Source organism: Eschrichtius robustus, chromosome 7 (assembly GCF_028021215.1).
Source record: "Eschrichtius robustus isolate mEscRob2 chromosome 7, mEscRob2.pri, whole genome shotgun sequence".
Classification (NCBI taxonomy): domain Eukaryota; kingdom Metazoa; phylum Chordata; class Mammalia; order Artiodactyla; family Eschrichtiidae; genus Eschrichtius; species Eschrichtius robustus.
The window spans coordinates 10,017,814-10,039,132 of NC_090830.1; the positions used below are offsets into that span (position 1 = coordinate 10,017,814).

At 37.6% G+C, this 21,319-nt stretch overlaps 1 protein-coding gene across 1 annotated transcript in view; it reads left to right on the top strand.

Annotated features, from left to right (window-relative positions):
- LYST (lysosomal trafficking regulator) overlaps nucleotides 1-21,319 on the top strand; it is a 178,367-nt gene that overhangs the window by 12,033 nt on the left and 145,015 nt on the right. Inside the window, exons 2-3 of the mRNA XM_068547570.1 lie at nucleotides 12,443-12,532; nucleotides 16,320-16,518. Of these exons, the coding sequence (XP_068403671.1) occupies nucleotides 16,327-16,518 (192 nt within the window). The 5' untranslated portion in view covers nucleotides 12,443-12,532; nucleotides 16,320-16,326. The remainder of the gene's footprint in view (nucleotides 1-12,442; nucleotides 12,533-16,319; nucleotides 16,519-21,319) is intronic.

The window sequence follows — 21,319 nt, forward strand, 5'->3', positions numbered from 1 at the left end:
TCTCCTCTTTGGGCCAATCACAGGTTTCAAAGCAGCTGTGAAGGAAAGCAAGAACCAAGACTTCACCGGTTTGGGGAAGGGGAGGGAAACAGGCAGTGGTATTTGTTGGCTCCCTGAAATGTGAAAAAAATAGTGTGTGCACTTTTCTGGAGCCATTGCTTTCTTAGATTTCGATCCTTCCCCTGCCAGATCATTTTATTGAGTTTTATTTGAACAGCCTACACAATTCTACATAATTTGAAAATATTTCATTCAACACATTTTTGTACTTTGACTTAGCCTAAATGCATAATACAGAATAAAAGTAGGAACAGTATAAACATTTTCTTCCATATTTACTAGTTAAGGATTATTATGGTCCTATATTTTTTTTTTTAAGCTTCTCGAAACATTTTTAAATTTTCTGCTTTTCCCACCAAGACCTAAGTTTTACAAACAGGTGTAAAATTCTGAACCATCAGGGCATGAAGCGTGACCTCACGTGGTCCAAGTCCTTTCCGCTCTCCTTTCCACGTGTTTTCAAGTTGTGTCCCATTCAGAGCATTGCCTTCTTCCATGACATATCAGCCATAGGCAGCAAGAGCGCTTGGAGGTGTGGGGACAGTGGGGAAGGCACGTGTGCCAGGAGCAGCGAGCTCCCACACCAGCCGAGAGCACTTCAGAAACAGCCTCAGCAGGTGGGTGCACAGAGAAGGAAGGTCCCGGCTGTTCCAGCTTCCTTGCACTCGGCTGGCAGCCCTGGGCTACTTTCTAAGATGAGAAAGACCTAGGGGCTCCCAAGGAAAGTGAGCAGTTAAGAATCATTCACAACCAGGCAGTGATTTCAAGCGAGATTAAAAGTTCTCTAACTATCATTTTCTATTGGAGAATGGAGGAGCAGAGTCAAGAAAAGGGTTGAATCACCTTTCATTCTTCCATTTTCATCATTCATTTGATGGTTCTTGGCTTTGATACAGCAGAAATAAAAACAAAAAGGCTTCAAACCAACCTATCACCTGGGTCCAGGCTACTGCATACAAAACTCTCCCAAGAACTGAGATAAAAGAACTTTTTCCCCCCAAGCCCTGAAGAAGTCCTGTTTTGATTAGGGAAATTTGTTGAAAGCTACAGCCAGCTGAGAAGGCATTGGCAACAGAGACAGAAAGCAGTGCACATATACTTATTTCATTGAATTGTAAACTGACAAGGTAAAGAGAATAAAAATCCTACTGTTTATGTAATAGAACCCTATTAAGTGGTTTTAGGAAGGGACTAGAACTTAGGTAGCAATCTACTTTCCGGAGATTCCTGGGCATTCGTCATTCGTGCATTCATTTCTGGCAGAGTCCAGTTGGACACAACCTTTCTCCCCATCCCACCCTAGACCCTTTGGAATTGACTGCATCAAACATTCTGTACTGCAAAGTCCCTTTAGAGTTTATATGAAAAGCCAAACCTAAGGAGAAAAGAATCCTTACACCTTCTCTCCACTCAAGCATCAGTGTGAAGAAAACTCAGCTTAGAATATACCAAATAAGATACCAAAGAAGGGAGTGTGACCCAGCAAACCAAAATGACCAGTCCCCTGCCCCCCTCCCACGGTGCACCCCATCACACTGTAGTTATTTTCTTATCCTCGGTGGCTTGCTTGATGGCCTCCTATATATAGTCCTATATTTTTAATATGGAACACCTAGGTCAGAGCCAACTTTTACCCCTCTTACGTTGCAATCCTGGTTAGAGCTGAGGGTGTTACTTCTTGTTAAAATGTAAATACTTGTTTCTAGGAGGAGCAGAATTTTCTTTTTTTTCAGGTCACTTGATGTAAATGAGAAATGGGGAAACATATGGAAAAGGATAACATGAACCTGTAGAAGACAAGGGTGGCAGGATATATTGCCTGGAGGACAGACAGACAGGCAGGGTTACTGCCTAATTACAGTGGCACTTAGTGCCAGACCTAATCACTAAAATGCTCTGACAGGTAGCATTCTAAAAGACATAGTTGGGCTGTGAGAAGTCTCTCAAAAATTTCATGCAGTATTAGGAAGAACAGTGGACAGGATCTGAAGACCCAGGTGTGAAGCCCTATGACTTTGGGGGAATCTCTTAACCTCCATCTGCCTTAGGGTTCTTATCTATAAAATTCTGAGGAGGTACTAAGATCATTTAACTCTCTGTGTGTTGATTCTCTAATAGATTTTCATTCTCAAATAATTCATAAAATGTAAACTCCATGGCAGTTTTCCTTTACTGGCAGTCAACTTGTTACTTACTTCAGTGTTAGTTGAAAAAACTTTAAGGACGGCAGTTACTTCTTATAAATGGTTGTGTTCCAAAGGTTCATGTCTAAGATAGTTATTCAGACTGTAAACGATTTGCCCTTATAGACAACGTTATATGAGGTATTTATATCCATAAGGCTGTGTAATCTACAGTATACCTGAGAGTGGCGTTGTGGGAGAACCCCGGGAAGAAGGTTTGGGGAGGTGCTGCGATTACCTCATCAAGCTTAGCTGGCCTACTGTTTGCCTCACATGCTGCTACCCTACTTTCGGAGCCCTTTCCCCAGACCATCAGAGGCACCTCAGATGGCTTGGCGGTGCGGGCACACCTTCTCCCCTTGCCTGACAGGGTACTGGGGGGGGATGCGGTGCGGCCAGCTGTGTTGTTAGCAGTCCAAGTTGGAACTGGCAGTTCAGTTCCCCAGGGGGTCTGGGGGAGTTACTCAGACTCTGTAGGGGCTGGCGGAGTTCAATGCCTTAATGACATTTTTTTCATGAGACCACATTAGTATCTAAGGAGCTGGAGGCCACAGTCCAAACTTCATAAGGATGTGTGTGTGACATCCTGACTTCCAATCAGATACTCTTTAAAGCAGAATTCAGAAAGTCAAGTTCAGTATTTGTCAAGAAGGGCCTGAGCTCAAACAACCGCTCTAGTCTAAAACAACTGTTCTAATTCCTGTTGAAGTTATTGATTAGATGGAAGTTGAGCATCCTCCTCAAGTGTGGTGACTTATCAGTAATTACGGGATTGTGCGCCAAAGATTTATCTTATTGCTAAAGTGGTTTTTAACGGATCTCTGATTCAGCTGTTTAATTTAGAGCTTTGTTAAAGTGTCACAACCTTTCCTAACTCTCATTTTATTTTATTTATTTTTTTGATGTGGACCATTTTTAAAGTCTTTATTGAATTGGTTACAGTATTGCTTCTGTTTTATGTTTTGTTTTGTTTTTTTCGGCCCCGAGGCATGTGGGATCTTAGCTCCCCAACCAGGGATCGAACCCGCACCCCCTGCCTTGGAAGGTGAAGTCTTAACCACTGGACCGCCAGGGAAGTCCCCCCTAACTCTCATTTTAAATTCCAAGAATTTTATAAAAATAAGCCCACAAAATATATTTTAATTTTTCATATTCAATGACTATCAAATTTTACTTCAATTTTCTCAAGAGAATGTTTATTATCTACTATAACATAGGTTGTAAAGATGCTTACATTAATAAAGATATACATAATAAAATGGATAAGCAACAAGGATATATTGTACAGCACAGGAAAATATAGCCATTATTTTATAATAACTTTAAATGGAGAATAATCTATAAAAATATTAAATCACTATGCTGTACACCTGAAACTAATATAATGTTGTAAATCAACTATACTTCAATTAAAAAAAAAGAAAAACTACTTGCAAGAAGAAAAAAATTTTGGTATGTAAATAGTATCCTAATAAACTTTCTGTCTTAAGTCTGTAGTTGGGAATCATTCTGATGGTTATTAATTAACATATGTAGTATGACCAAAAATTTACAGGGTAAAACCTAGATTAACAGACATGTGCTTGCTTAAATGTTGTATAATTTAATGCAACCGATATGCCTTAACTAGCTCATTCCTTAAAGAGAATTCTGTTGATCTGAACAAGCTCAGTTCATAGTATCTTCTCCCCTCTCCCACACAAGTTTCCTGTATTTCAAACATATGGCTCTGTGTTGTGGTTACAAAAGTGTGTAGAGAGAGATTTTTAAATCTTGTTTCCTGGTGTACAGATTGCAAACTAGTGGACTTGAGTAAAGGTTCTGGGTAACATTTAGAGATAGCATTTGGTGTTAAGGAAACTTCTTTGCCCACTGTCTAATTTTTAATTGACCTGACAGAAGAAAGGCTGTGTCTTCTAAACTTGGGTTATTTTAGTTCTAGTTAGTTAGCTCCAAAAATATCGTATAACTCCCAAGACAACTGTCATGGGCTCTTGAACCTGTTGGCTTCAGTTTTTGTCACCTATAGAATGTGGGGTTGGAGAATATGATGTCTAAAGTTTCTGCCATTGTGCAAATGTACGCTTCTAACTTATTCATGTTTATTCCTTTATTCGTGTCATTTACGAAATTGTATAAATAGCGTTATCATTTTTCTCCTCCTAAGTTTTTTTGATTTTTAGTAATGTATTGCAAAGAATGTGTGAGATCTTTGGGAAAGTCATTAATTAGTCTCTGATCAATATATATTGAACTCTGGACAGATGGGATTTAGCATAGTTAAGAGTCCATATGAACCAACCCTTATTTTCATGAAGGCTGCTTCAAATTGTAACAGATTCTGATTCAACAGAATTCATTGAGCACTAATTATTCTGTGCATTATTTTGTTTAAGCCTCACAATAGTCCTGTGATTTGTAGTACTCTCCTCCTTTTTGGTATATAGTACATTTCTGAAAAATATTCTTTCTAATGGCAATTTCTCTAATACTGTTGTAATTAACAGATTTAGGCAAGTACATAGTATTATTTTAAAAGACAATTTACCAGGATTTTTGGCATTTGATGAAAGATTAGGAATTGAGTCCTTCAGGTGGCACTGTTTGATGAGAAAAAAATATGCTTTTTAATCAGGCTATAAGAATAAACTTCATTGTTATAATCTTTTTTTCTTGTCTTTTTCCTTTTACTTCTTGTTTTCTGTAGAAGTCACAAGGTAGGGAAAAGATAAAAAATGCAGGTACCCTCTGCTTTTATTTTCAGTGTTTCCTTGGAAACTACGTCATCATAAAGCAGAACATTAACATTTCCATGCTAACTGGTCTGTGAGGAAAGGTTGTAGTGATCTTTTCTTCCTCCAGATGGCACTCTCTGTGGGAACATGTTCAGCTAGTGCCAAGCATTTAAAATAGAACTACATACAACATATTCCAAGAATGTTTACTGATATTATATAATCTCCGAAGATCCACATAACAACTCTATGGGATAGACATTTTATGGAAAAGGAAGCCAAACTTCACACACCTCTGTGTGACGGACTAGTAATTGCTTGGTTCCAAATCTGCCGCCTTTGTTTTCACCACTGTCACAGTGCTGACCATCTGACTATTCAGAACAGATTCAGAAACTAACAAAAATAGAATGAGTAATCAGACTCGTAAATATTTATTGAATAAGTAATAAATATTGATTGAATGAATGAATGAATTAGTGAAAAAGTGAACTGTAGCACAATGGACTCCACCCTTCTTATCACCATGGCCACTTGTTATGTGACAGTTCTTGAGAAGGAAACTTGGTGACCTTTAGAATACTTCTTGCCATATTGTTGAGCTTGAGATTTTTTTTTTTTTTTAATTTATTTATTTACGGCTTTGTTGGGTCTTCGTTGCACGTGGGCTTTTCTCTAGTTGCGGCGAGCAGGTGCTACTCTTCGTCGTGGTGCTCGGGCTTCCCATTGCAGTGGCTTCTCTTGTTGAGGAGCACTGGCTCTACGCGTGCGGGCTTCAGTAGTTGTGGCTCGCGGGCTCAGTAGTTGTGGCTCGCGGGCTCAGTAGTTGTGGCTTGCGGGCTCTAGAGCGCAGGCTCAGTAGTTGTGGCACACAGGCTTAGTTGCTCTGCAGCATGTGGGATCTTCCCAGACCAGGGATTGAACCCGTGTCCCCTGCACTGGCCGGCGGATTCTTAACCACTGCGCCACCAGGGAAGTCCTGTTGAGCTTGAGATTTTATCTTCAATGGTAAATGTAATATCATTGGTTGCACTGATTAAAACACAGAAGTGACAAGGTCTTTTCAAATGCCGAAAAGTGAAGAATGTATGTAGTAATGGTTTGGTGTAGGGGCAGGTGTAGTTGTTTCTATATGTCAAGAAAATAAATGTTTGAAAATCCACAAGACTGAGGGTGAAAGCTTAATTCTGTGATCTTTTGCATAATAGGTTGTGGAAATTAATCACAGAAGCAGATCAGAGCTAAAATATCAAAGTCAGCTATCCAAATGTCGTGGGAAGTCTCACTCAGTAAAGCAAAACTTATGTTGTTGACCATTTCATTTCCAGAAGGTAAAGGAAATAATCGGGGAGCTGATACTCTGAGCCTAATTTTGACCCACTGTGAGGGCTTAGTTAGACAGTGAACATAATGGGAATCCTGAGAGAAAAGTCATGTCATTCATTCAACAAATTCCACAAATGATTGCCTTCTCTGTGCCACATACTATTCTAGATGCTGTAGATTTAGCAGTAAATGCAACAGAAAAATTCCCTGTCATCAAGGAGCTTTCAAGAGCTTACAGTGACCTGTTGTCCAAAAAACTAGCTTCATGGTTATTTAGCTACAGTGACCTTTCACTTCACCTCAGACACTGACTTGCAGGGCCACACGCTGGATGTTGTCATCATCTGGAACTGCTTGCTTCAAAAATCTGCGAATTCCAGTGTCTTCCGTAGCCCATTCTCTGTTCTTCTCTCTCGTAGGGATTGATTACCTGTGTGTCAACATTTGCCTGGCGTCTTTCTCTTCCCTACCCAGCCTGTACACATTCTGACCATATAGATTGTTCTTTCACCTCTACCCCTGATTCCCTTCCACTTATGCTTCTGCTGCCTCCACCCACCAAAACCCTCATCAAGATCAGTGATACAATCTGTATTCTCTCCTGTTAGATCCAAGCAGCTGAATGCTGCTGGAGAATCTCAAATAGCTGAGGAAATTGACACCATCAGAAATTCACGTTTTCAGCGCATCAGTAAATCCTTTTATTTATCCTTGGTCACTATTCTCTCCATCCTTGTTTTCCTGCTTCTCATTTTGCTTTTTGATACCAAACTTATTGTAATTCTTCCAAGGACTTGACTTGAGCCTCTCTTCCTGTCTGTAATGCCTTTCTTCTCTCCTTTTCTCCCTTTACCTGTTCTACTTTTTCTTGAAGATTATCTCCTTTATCAAGCTTCCCCGACTCCTCAAATTGGGTTCAGTGCTCCTTATCAGTATGCAGTACCCTGTGTGTTGGTTTGCCTTTGCCACCATAACGTGATCTTCCTGAGGGGCAGAGACTGGGACTGCTTTCAAAGGGAGTGTTTAGTAAATGATAGCTAAATGAATAAATAATAAACAGGAAGAAGAATATGAAGCAAAGCTGGAATATAGAGAATTGGAAATACAGAGTTCCTAAATTTCAAAGAAAAGATAGGTAAGGTGCCATGGATATGGTTTCTAGAAGGGAAAGTGGTTGTAAGATGACCATGGACTGGTCTTTATGGAACAATTGGAAATAATATGTGAAGAAAGGTAGAGGTAAAGTGGCCAAATGAACTCAGATTTTAAAATAACATGTGCAGAAGAAGGAAAGAAGGATATGAAACAAATAACAAAAACAAAATTATTTATATATAAAGGAGGAACACAAACCTCTGAAAATAGTGAGCTGAGGTTTTGAAAAAGGTTAAGGCTGACCTTTTTACATTTTATATATAGAAGATGAAAACAACAGGCCAATAATAGATTCTTCTTTGAAACAAACTGACCCTATAATCAGATACAGAGAGTAAGTGAAACTTCTCAACTTCTGTTTTCTTTGTCTTCTCTGACACGAAGAACAATCTACACACAGACTAATAAGGGTAGAAGTAAGAAGAATAATAGAAAATTTAAGCCCAAGAGTGAGGAGGAGATTGTATCAGAATCTCTGGTTGCTCTAAATGAATTCACATCTCAGGTTCAGGTTCTGAGAAAATTTGTTAATGTCATTGCTGAACTGGTAATCTTTGAGTTATTATGGTAAATTTGAAAAATTTCAGAAGACTGTGGAGGAATAAAATTCCAAAATTATAAAAAAGAATGTAGATCCCATAGATTTTAGTGAGTTTGAAGTTACCTTCACAAAAGATTCTAGCGATCATTTTAAAAGATTTGCAGACGTTTACAGAAGGACCAGATGGGCAGTAAAGGTTAAGGGGATTCTCTAAAACGAATTCATGCCGATCACCCAGTGTCTACTTTTGATGGGGATGTACAGATACACATCAGGAGAACGCTGCAGCTGTAACATACGTAGATTTCCACGAGGTGTTTGACATCATCTGTTCTATCATTCTGTTCTTGGGGACACACTGGAGAGTGGAACTGTAGTATGGGTACAGTTACTAAACCGCGGAACTTGATCTTAGTTACTAACTGGCAGCCGTGTGGGAAATCTCTTAGGGGCTGCAGTTTTGACCCTGTTCCACTCATCAGCTTAAAACACCTCCCACTTCTGACTCTCAGCTGGTAAACTTGTGGTTTACTTCACCGAGAAGATAGAAGCCTCCAAATCTTGGTCCTCCCACTGCCAGATACACGAGTCTTCCTGCATCTGTACTCATGAGCTCTGTCGTGCTTCTTACTCCACCGGATGAACTGTCACCGTCCCGTCCACTTGCACTTGGATCCTCTTCATTTTGCCTCCTCACTGTCCCTGATACTATCTCCTCTCATTCTAGTTTTTCATCTGTTTTCCTTTCTCTGTTGGAGAAACATGCTGTACAAACATGCTGTGATATCTCAGCTTACAAACATGCTGTTATATCTTTTTTTCTTAAAAAAAAAAGAAAAAGCCAACAACAACTCCCCTATCCAGTGTACTTTCAAGCTACCACCCATTTCCTTGCTACCCTTTTGGGCAGAGCTTCTCTAAGGAGTTTTCTAAACCCCTTGCCTCCATTTCTTCACCACTCTTTGCGACTCCACTGAGGCCACTCTCTGACACGGCTGTCTGTAACTTAAGTGTTGCTAAATCCAGCGGTCAGTTCCCAGTTTCCATCTTACTCAACCTCTCAGCGATATTTGACACAGTTGATCAGTCTCTCCTGTTTCAAGTTTTCCTCCCCTGGTTTCTGGGAAGGACCACTCTCCTGGTTTGTTTTTTTTTCCCACTTCACATGTTATTTCTTCCTGGTCTCCTGTGCTGGAACCTCCCTGAGTCAGTGGTGTTAACCCCAGAGCTCAGTCCTAGAACCTCTTCTCTGCCCCACTTACACTCATTCTCTGGGTCCCCGCTGTTCAATACTGTAGCCACTAGGCACAGCCCCCATCATTGCAGGACGTTCTGCCAGGCAACACTGCTCTGGGTTGTTCCATCCATCTGGTCTCATTAAACTCCATCTATATGCTGATAACTCCCAAACTGACTCACCAGTCCCAGCCTCCCACCTGAACTCCAGTTGGGTATATCCAGCTGCCTGCTTGATATCCTTTACTTGCTTCCTGAGAGACCTGTCAAACTTGACATAGCTAAAGGCGAACTTTATTTTCCCTCCCAACTAGTCTTACCTATCCGTGAACGGCGCTATTCTGTCTCTTTTTTTTGGGGGGGTGGGTGGGCAAGGAAAGGAGGGTGGGCAGCAAGGAGGCTTCCATTCCTCACGAGAGACAGTTCCAGAGGAACACTCCCGTTTCTTCTTTCTACATCTTACTTCAGTCCCTGAGAAGTAGGAGCGAGAGACTTTTCTCACTTTTGTGGTAATGTTTAACTTCTCTCTTTCTTCTCGTTACTCAGTATCCAGTGCATCAAACATACACTAATCTCAGAGCCCTGGAATGCTCTTTCCCCGGATACTCACGTGGGCTGTTTTCTTACGTCATTCAGGGTTTTGCTCGGATGTCACGTCTTCAGACATTCCTCGCCAGCCCTATCTGAAGTCGCATTCCTGTCACTCTGTACCCTTATTCTGTTTTACTTTGTTTCATAGCGCTTAGTACTACTACCTGACATTACAACAGGTTTATTTTTTCTGTCTCTACCCCACTAGAATCCATGAGGGTAGGGATTTTATTTTTGCTCTATACTCAGTGTCAAAAATAGTAGCTGGCGTATAATGAATGCTCAATAAACATTTGTTTAATTAAATGGCATATTGATGAAATTTCTGATGACATAAAACTAGGGGGTATAGCTAATACATTGTCAGGTTTTGTTTTGTTTTGGGCATTTATATTTTACACTGTACCAGTCACTGAATTAGAGAAAGTGAAACCTACTATTTTTCTGGGAAGGTCATTTATATGATTAGAGGCATTTTGTTATTATGCTTTTCATTTATGGTAAATTTTAAGAATATAAAAATTCTAGTAATATTGTTGGGAGCAAGTCTTATTTATTATGTCACTATAACAATAGTTGTATTAGAAGGTGAAAATTGTAATGATGATGAATTTAAAATTTGGCATGATAGCTATAAAGTGCAAAGAGTAATAAGACAGGGTTCCTGGCCTTAAGGAACTCATGACCTAGGAGGTAAGACAGTCATATAGATAAGTAGCTACAGGGTGTCCATGTAGTTTGGAAACAGGGGCAAAAATGTATATTGTCCTAAGCACATCTTCAATTTATTTTTTTTAAAAACCTGTATTTTCAGACTTTATGGACACCCAGCATAATATAGGGTGATAAAAGTTAGAATACAGCTGTGAATAAAGCGTCATGGCAGAGTGAAGGAGGGCACAGCTGATGGTGCTGGCAGATAGGATTATGATCTTGGATGGAGTGAGACTCCATGGATAGCCAAGCTGGGCTGTGTAAAATATGGAGATAAAGAAGCCATGTCAGTTTAAGAGCATTAGAAAAATCCCTCAGCTTGGCCTAGAAATGTCCCTCGGTAAGAGAGAGAAACAGATGGATCCAGTTGTCTGTCAGCTTTCACTTCTAATGGCCAGGCTGAGTGAGCTGGAATCGTTTCAGTGTCGTGAGCTGAATGGCTCCACCTTGTAGCAGTCCAAGCCAGAGGGTGCCAGTAGTCAGCTCAATTCGTACAAGCCCTCCTCATGCTCATGATTTGATTGATAATTTCCCCTCCCAAATTTTAGAGTTAAAACTGCAGGGATGATGCAGTAGGAGCAGGTCTGGAAGGTGTTTTGAGACTCCATTCCAGGGCTCTTTCGTTTGGTTGAGCAGTTGATGCACTGGTGCTTGGCCAGTGGAGCGGCGAGTAGGACTGAAGTCTAGCCTGTGCTTTGATAGCTGTGTGCCATGGGCTGCCTCAGCCTAGGAGGAAGTGTTTTTTCCCTAATTCACACAAAGTCCTATGTAGTCTTAACAGCAGCTCTGTCCTATTTCCTGCCTACTTTATTCTCAAGGGCCTAGAATAGTGTGGTACAAGAACTGTTTGTCAAGCTGAAAGGAATTCAAGACAGTTCTCTAGATTTGAGCATTTTAAAGCAATTAAAGGTGTTTTGATTTTATAAACTTGTGGTTCAAAATAAACCTTTATGTTTGCCTTATAACTGTAATAAGGAAATTTTTTCTCATGCCTCTGCCTGGTAAAAACTATAGAGAAGGAGAAAACTACAGAGAAGCACCTTCTTGCTACCCCAGAAGTAGGAATTTATCCTTTGGTATCCTAGAAATAGCCTTCACTGTGTTATACACAAAAGTTAATTCATTTTTAAAAATTCAACAAGGATAGGAAATTTGGTGGTGGTTTATTCATTGTTTGGCTGTAGTATTTTCTGAATTCTCATATATCCTCAACCTAGATTTCATTGTTAAGAAGACTGATGTTGCCTGATTCTCCTTCCTTTGTAGTGATTTACCTGGAGGTTATAAGTTGGGGGTTGGGAGAAGAGCCGTGGGGAGCTACAGTCAGGTTGCCTTTTTCAGATCAAATATGTTCCAAGACTCCATCTCTCAAGACACCATTCTTGAAGCTACAGGCATTTTTTAGTGTGTTCTTGAGATTCAAAAAAATCGTTGTCTGTTTCATACATCAGATATGAAGACTGGCCTCTTGTTTTTATGTCAGAACTTCAGTTGTTAAAAATATTTGTTTTAGGGCTTCCCTGGTGGCGCAGTGGTTGAGAATCTGCCTGCCAATGCAGGGGACACGGGTTCGAGCCCTGGTCTGGGAAGATCCCACATGCCATGGAGCAACTAGGCCCGTGAGCCACAACTACTGAGCCTGCGCGTCTGGAGCCTGTGCTCCGCAACGAGAGGCCGCGATAGTGAAGAGGCCCGCGCACCGCGATGAAGAGTGGCCCCCACTTGCCACAACTAGAGAAAGCCCTCGCACAGAAACGAAGACCCAACACAGCCATAAATAAATAAATAAATAAATAAATAAATAAATAAATAGATAGATAGATAGATATTTTAAAAATATATATATATTTGTTTTACTATTGCTGTTAATATCTTTCTCCTTTTTTTTTTTTTTTTGGTAGGTCAAGCTTTGTTCTAAGATTATTTGTTTCGTCTAGTTCATGAGCTCAAATCATAAAGACCCTAAATGTTACAGAAGTGTTGAAAGATTGGTAAGTATTTAATGTAACATATATTAGCAGTCAAAATCCTTGGTTCAGTCCAAGACTTTGAAACTATATAGTTATGTGACATTAAATTTTTAAACCCCAAAGTGAAAACAGCTAAACTTTCTAGATATGTAAATTGTGGTTTATTCATACCATGGCATATTGCACAATGGTTTAAAGGAATGAACTTAATGTCGAGAGGGAAAAGCAAAATTATGAAATGATGCATATATTATACTATTTATTATTCATTTTTATTGGAGTATAGTTGCTTCACAACGTTGTGTTAGTTTCTGCTGTACAGCAAAGTAATCAGTTATACATACACATATATCCATTCTTTTTGAGATTCCCTTCCCATCTAGGTCACTACAGAGCACTGAGTAGGGTTCCCTGTGCTTTACAGTAGGTTCTCCTTAGTTATCTATTTTATATATAGTAGAGTATATGTATCAATCTCAATCTCCCAATTCATCCCACCCCCCTATAATATACTGTTTATATAAAGTGTTAAAAATAACTAAAACAATACTGAATATTTTATGGCTATAACATATCAAAATTATAAAAATATGTATGGAAAAGGTGTGGGTGGAGTGTGGCTTTCCTGTACTATAAGGTTTGATTTCTTTACACACATACACACACACACAGACACACCCACACATGGGAACTGAACGGAACATAGCATAATGTTAATACTTGCTAGATCTGAGGTCTGAGCATTGGCTATAGCCTCATGTTATATGTTCTTTGCACTTTTCTGGGTATTTGAAATATTCCAAAAAAATCTTTAAAAATTACCATGCAATCATCTTTTCAGTTGACATTCAGAATGGCTGAAAGGCAATAGGTAAATTCAGCATTCCTATTAGATGCATAGGAAGAAATAAGTATTTCTTAATGTGCAAAGCAAAAGTGTCCCCATCACCCCTACCAGTGTTGTTCTGCTAGTACTAATGCAGTTGAAAGGGTGGAAAGTGTGTGAATATTGGATAGAAAAATTCAGAATTTTTGTTATTTGTAGATGATAGGGTTTTATATCTGGAAATTCTGAGAAAATCAATAAGAGAGTTCAGTAAGAAGTTTGGACATATGAGTAAAGTTTGGATATCTCAAAATAAATCTACTTCCTATAGGCCTCCTATATACCAGTTTTCTATCCAAGTAAGAATGTATCAATATAATGGAAAATAAAATCCCATTCAGAATAATGGCAAAAACTATAAAACACCTTGGAATAAACCTAACAGAAATGTGTGAAGCCTATTATATGAAGTAACAGCAATTTCTACTTCAAGGAAATAATAGGATAAATGTGCAAATATTGTAAGGATGTTTATTGCAGCTTTGTTTATGATAATAAGAAACTAGAAATAACCTAAATGTTCAACAGTGACAGATTGGCTGCGTAGTGGTAGTACATCTAATAATGAAATATATGAACTATATGTAATATATACATGCAGTGGAATGTATTAAAAAGAGTAAGCATGCAGCTATTAAACAGAGTAAAAGAGAGCTCATGGGAAAAGATTTCTGAAATATCTAAATGAAACAAGCAGGTAATAGATCATCTATATGTAATACCCGATATATGTAACTGTGTATATATTTTATACACGTTTTTAAATCAGGAAAAATGTTTCTGCATATATTATAATACTTTTTACTGACATGGCATCTTGTGCTTTTGGGAAGTGGGATTGAAATTATTTCCTCATTAATTGTCTAAAAATTCACGTTAATTTTCATTATCTTAATTTCTTGAAGATAGGCCCTAATTATTGCCACAGTTTTTTAGTTTTTCACATTTTTATTGTTCCTAAAGTTGCAGTGTGCCTTGCAAATGATGGTGTCTTAGAAGCACTGTCAGAGGGCTGCACTTGTGGAAGAGTTGTTCTTGCATGCCCATGAGGTGACCTTGGTCATAGCTGTTCACATTGTCAGCGCTTCAGTTGAGTAACATGAATTGTTGTACTATATCTGATGAGTTTTCAATGTTTCCTGGTTATTTTCTGAAATTTTCTACCGACCTCATCTGGTAAGGTTAAGAAAGCCACCAGCGTCAAAACTTACAGAATGATGTCAGCCTCTTTGGAAGAAAATCCCCAGAACAGTAGGGTAGCACTCTTAAGAAATGTTGCATGGTGGATGGTCCTGATGGTCTAGAAGGTGATATTGTATGGAAAATTCTAAGTGATAAGAAAGCATTGTATTATAGTTTAATTGGCAGTGTTTTTTCTTTTGTAGTGGTACACTAAATAATTATGTATCTTAAAATCAATGACAGATTAAGTGAAATAAATTAATAAAGTTGGATGAATATGGACTGAATATCAATCAGGTTATTTGATTTATTGAACAATTTTACTTTACAAAAGCTTATAAAGAAGTAATATTATAAATAATAGCGGCTATTGCTGCATTTTGGGATAATGAGCGATGTACCTTTTTTTATACTTTTCCTAATGTTCAATATTTAAAATATGATACTTGTTATATTATAGAGGGGATTGTTATTGTAACAATACCTAGAATTCTGATGGGAATCCAGGAATTAAACCATCAGGCTCTTGAATGAATAGGAACCAAAGTAGTATTAGGCATTTCTTCGGTCTCTCCCTTTCATGTTTATCTGTTTCTCTCTGCATCCTCTTGGTTAATTTTCACTCAGTTGGCCTCAGCTACCTCATAGTGACCACCACAAGGTCATCTCTCTGTGACTTTCCAGCACAACTATGCCCCTAATCCAAATTCCTATGGGAGAGAAAGAAAACTTGATTGGCCAAGGCCTCTTTGCAGGCTGCACCATATGAGTCACATCTTGCAGCCATCGTATTTGTTGGCTGATCCTGAATCAGGTGTGTGTCAGCTGATTCAGGCCCAGAGACTGGCAGTGCCTCTTGGCAGTAGACATAGTCACATGGCCCACTGCCTTCTCAGCAGGGACGATGGAAGGTCTTCCCCCAAAGGGTGAAGGAAGACTGCAAAACACATTTCATTTAATTTAAGCTGTCAGGTTACAAGGGTCTCAGGGTAACTGGATGTCTCAAAATTACTTTTAATCCTAAGATTAAACTATTTTGAAATTCTTTGGGGATTTTGTTCTTCATGCTTTTTCCTTTTCTGAAGATTTATACATGTTTTTCTTTACATTTGTGTTTTGCGTCTCTTTTGTCTGTTTTACTATACTGTTTTCCTTAATCCTAAAATGTCACACTGCCCTTTATTTGATTCAGATGTGTAGCAAGAAATGAAGTGCCATAACTTCAGCTGCTAGAATTCTTGTATTTTTATTCACCTGGTGGTAAATCTTTTCCCCACCCACCCCTCATGTGTTTGAGGACGTGGGTCAGTGATTGTGGCTTCTATCAAGTGAAAAACAGTTTATATTTTTAAAAGATCCATTTATCTTTCAAAACATGTACAGCAAGAATATTTTATAAGTTATGTGTTTATTTTTATTCTACAGTGAGACATTTAAGAGAGGAAGTCAGCATCTACCTTAACTGCCACCACTCCCTAGTGTCTTCTCTCCCGGCGCTTTCACGTACCCGTGAGTGGTTCCACCCAGCCATTTTACACCCAGGACTAATTTCTGCCATGTAGGAATATTTAAGGAGCCCCTGACTAGGTCGGAACTATGTCTGAAAAGATTATAAGGTTAGATACCAATGCCCAGTAATTTAAAGTCAGTCTTCAGTTAAAAACAAACAGCAACAAAAACACATAGTTTCAAACATAATTTTTAGTTTTTCTAATCTCTTTTGTATTACTTATTTTATAGCTCGGTCATGAGCACTGACAGTAACTCATTGGCACGTGAATTTCTGACCGATGTCAACCGGCTTTGCAATGCGGTGGTCCAGAGAGTGGGGGCCAGGGAGGAAGAAGAGGAGGAGACACACATGGCAACCCTTGGACAATACCTCGTCCACGGCCGAGGATTTCTGTTACTTACCAAGCTAAATTCTATTATTGATCAGGTAACATTTTCATATCAAATCATTTTTTTCATCAGTAAATTTTAGTTAATTATAGATATGTAATTTCTGGGTTACATAATTTCTGAGAGTCTCTTTGAGATAAAGCTCTATCTCTCACATCACTCAGACAAGGAAAAGTAGCCCCATTTGTGAACATATTATTTATTTGGATACTTTTCAAAATGTCTAAAATACCTTACAGTTATATATAGCCTTTCTTCTAAAATGGTTTCATATATACTATGCTTTTTATCCTAATTCCAGTGTGAGATAACTATGATTATTAGTAGAGATAAGATCACGATTCAGAAACATCATGCATTTGCACTTTCAGTAAGTATCAGGTATGTTTTTGAAAAGTTTAGTGTAAATGATATTTAGGGAACTTGCCAATTCTGGGGTAAAAAAAGTAGAGAATCCTTTGTGTAAACTAATAATTACTAAGTCTTTCATTTTGTACACATCTAGTTTTTCATACACTACTGTGTTTGCTTAAACTATGGTAAGACCATATGGTATTTTGCTGTTTCCTTATTATAGAATTAACAGAATTTTAAAGCTAGTTGGGACTATGGAGATGTTTTCATCTAACCTCCTTTGGTAGGTGAAAGACTGAGATCTGGAAACATTAAGTAGCTCAAACAAGGTTAACTTGAAGCCCAGATGTGATTTATATCTATTTCATTTTAGTAGAAAACAAATACTTACTTTATGAAAGAAAAGTCCACCATCTGCTTTCACCATCTACTAATTAATGCAGTTAGATAATAATATTTCAGTTAACTTGAATTTAAAGGTTAATAAGGGCTCTGTAGCACCAACATGATGGACAGCTTTAAACACTTTAAATGTTACTGGCTTTAGATGTAAACTTAACCGTTGTAAAATAAAATTTCTTTGCCATGAAAGCATTTTGCTAATAAATACATATATTGGGTAAATATAGATACTAAAATTAAACAGTATCTGTTTTCACTGTAAGCTAAGGAACCTAACAAATATAAACCAGGATGTATTTGTTCACTGTGGTGTCTACCTGTCATGGATTTTTCCAGAATATTTGCAGGTTTATGTATTTTTAAATTTTATTTATTTTTATTGAGGTAGCATTGATTTATAACATTATATAGGTTTATATAATTTTATTCTTTTTTCTGAATGTGGTTATTTGTGTGACTTTTCCATAAATAAATTTTAAAATCAGAAAAAATTATTTGTTAGACCATGTGTAGTGATTTTTTATTTCAAAATTTTTATGACTGAGTATGCATATCATGCTCTATTCATCTTCTTACCCCACATTAGGACAATTCAGTGCTTTCTCTCTTTTTTTTTTTAAGATACTATGTAAGTAGCATCAGAAATATCAGTTACCCAGGAATAAATCTGATAAATTATGTACAAATTTCTCTATAAAATTCTATAAAACATTGTTGAGAGAAACTAAAGAAGACCCAAATAAGGGCAGAACTACATAATTTTCATGTATTGGGAAAAATTAATATTGTAAATATATATGTTTTCTCCAAATTGATCTATAGATGCCAATGCAATCCCAATCAGAATCTCAATGGCTTTTTTTAAATGACAGCTTTTTTGAGATATAGTTCACATATCACAGAACTCACCTATTTCATATGTACAATTTGGTGATTTTTAATGTAGTCACACATATGTGCAACTGTCACCACAGTCAATTTTAGGACATTTTCATCCTCTCAAATAGAAACTGGTGCCTTTTAGCCATCACTCCCCTATCCCTCCCATCCCCCTTGGCCCTAAGCAAACATTAATCTACTTTCTGTCTTTCTCTTTTAAGTTGTGAAATATCTTTTAATGTACTATTAAATGATTGAACGCATTCAAGTCATAATTGCAGCAACATTTTTTCCTATGGTAATATTTTTTAATGCCCTCTTTCCCCCAGTCACTCACTTTTTGGAATATCTGTAGCAATGGTAGTAGGGACAGTAGAAGTAGAAGTAGAGTGGAAATAAACAGCCATTTTAAAAATGAGACTTCTCAAGATTTAATTGTTTAAACCAGAAAATGGAGAATGATCTTTTGGCTCTTTAAGGGGAATTTAATTGCATAAGATTTAATCATTTAAAATGGAATCAAAACACTAGTTGCTGTACAGGAGGAACTTTAGCTTTTTTTTTTTAAATTGGGGTGTAGTTGTTTTACAATGTTGTGTTAGTTTCTACTGTACAGCAAAGTGAAGTAGAGTTCCCTGTGCTATAGAGCAGGTTCTCATTAGTTATCTGTTTTATACATATTAGTGTATATATGTCAATCCCAATCTCCCAGTTCATTCCACCCCCACTTCCCCCCCTTGGTGTCCATACGTTTGTTCTCTTACGTCTGTGTCTCTATTTCTGCCTTGCAAACTGGTTCATCTGTACCATTTTTCTAGATTCCACATGGAACTTTAACTTTTGTATCTATGCTTCTCATGAGTTGGAACACTTCTTGGATACTCTAGAGAAGAGGCAATTTAAGCCCTTGTCCTTCTATGCAATACTTTTGCTTTATTAACAGATATTTAATATACAGAATTAAGCAGACTTTTTATTGATATGTAATTTACATATAGTAAATGCACAGATGTTCAGTGTATTGTTGGATAAGTTTTGACAAATATATACACCTCTGTAACCACTACCCAGATCAGTGGTTAGAACATTTCTACCACCCTAGAAAGTTTTGTCATACTCCTTTTCAGTCAGCCACTCTCCTTCCCCCACTGCAAGATAACCACTGTTCTGGCTTTTAACATCTAAGTGTAGTGTTGCTTGTTCTAGTACTTCACGTAAATGTAATCATGCAGTCTGTACTCTTGTATCTCGGAGATTCATCCATGTTGCTTGAATCAGTAGTTCACTATTTTTTGTTTCTGGTTAGTATTTTGTTGTATGGATATACCATAATTTCTTTAACTATTCACCTGTTGTTTAACCTTTTGGGTTGTTTACATTTGGCTATTTTGAATAAAACTGCTGTGAATATTCTTATAGATGTCTTTGTGTGCATATATTTTCATCTCCTGGGTAAATATCTAGGCATATGATTTCTGGGCCAAACAGTAGGTATTTAACTTTATAAGAAATTGCCAAACTGTTTTTCCAAGTGGTTGTACCACTTTTCATTCTCACCAGCAGTGTATGAGAATTCCAGTTGTTTTACATCCTCTCTAATATTTGACACTGCCAGTCTTTTTAGTATTAGCCATTCTAAGTGAATATGAAGTAGTATCTCACTGCAGTTTTAATTCGAATTTCTCTGACAACTAATGATGTTGAGCATTTTTTATGTGCTTATTGGCCATCTGTGTATCTTCTTTTGTGAATGTCTGTTCAAGTTTTGTGCCCATTTTTAAAGTCAGGTTATTCGTTTATTATCCAGTTGCTGTAATTATTTATGTATTCTGGATAAAAATCTTTGTTAAATTGCAAATACTTTCTTTGTGGCTTGCCTTTTCATTTCTTTCTGCATGCAGGATCTTAGTTCCCTGACTAGGAATGGAACCCATGCCCCCTGCAGTAGAAGCTTGGTCTTAACCACTGGACCGCCAGGGAAGTCCCACCTTTTCATTTCTTAACAATGTCTTTTGAAAAGCAAAATTTTTTTCCTGTGTGAATAGTGCTTTTTGTATCTTGTCTAAGAAATCTTGGTCTTGCAAGTCCAAAGCTGCAAAGATATTCTCTGATGTTTCTTCCCCCTAGGGGCTTTTTTGTTATTATTTTTACTTTCAGGTCTGTGATCCATTTTGAATTAATATTTGCGTATGGTGTGAGGTAGGAGTTACGGTTCATTTCTTCCCCTCTCTCCTGTATAGTTACCCAGTTGTTCCAGCAACATTTCTTCTTAAAAGTCTGTTCTTTCCCCCACTGAAAAACTTTGCCACCTTGGTTAAAAATCCGTTGACCAAATATTTATGGTTTATTTCTAGACTCTCTATTCTACTCCTTACCTGTCATCTGTTCTTTCACTAATACCATACTGTCTTGATTACTATAGCTTTTATAGTAAGTCTAGAAATTACATGGTGTAAGTTCTCCAATTTGTACTTCTTTTTCAAGAATGTTTGAAGAACGTTCTAGATCCTTTGCATTTCCATATACATTTTAGAATCAACATTATTTCTACAGAGTGCCTGCTATGATTTCACTTGTGATGTCATTGAATCCAGAAATCAATTTGGAGAGAGTTGACATCTTACATCTTAACAATCCTGCGTTTCTCAATCCATGAGCATGGTATAAATCTCTGTTTGAGTCTTCTCAAATTTCTCCGCAGTATTTTGCAGTTTTTAGTGTAGCGGTCTTATATTTTGGGGGGTAAATTTATTCTAAATAGTTTATTCTTTTTTATGACATTATAAATGGCATCTAAAATTTTTATTTTTCTGTATACTGCTCATAGAAATACAGTTGATTTTTGTACGTTGACCTTGTGTCCTATGCTTTTGCTAAATTTATTTATCCATCTTAAAGTTTTTCTGTGTTTTCCTTAGGATTTTCTGTGTAAACAATCACGTCATCTGTAAATAATGATAGTTTCACTTCTTTTCAAATTTTTATGCCTTTTATTTCATTTTCTTGCCTTTTGCACTGGCTTCTAGTACAAAGGTGGCTGGAAGTGATGATAGTGGCCATCCTGCCTTGTGTTGACCTTAGGGAAAAACGTTCAGTATCTCACCATTAAATCTGATGTCAGCTCTAGATTTTTCCTAGATGCCTTTTATCACAATGAGGAAGTTCTCTTTTATTTCCAGTTTGTTGAGAGTTTCTATCCTGAA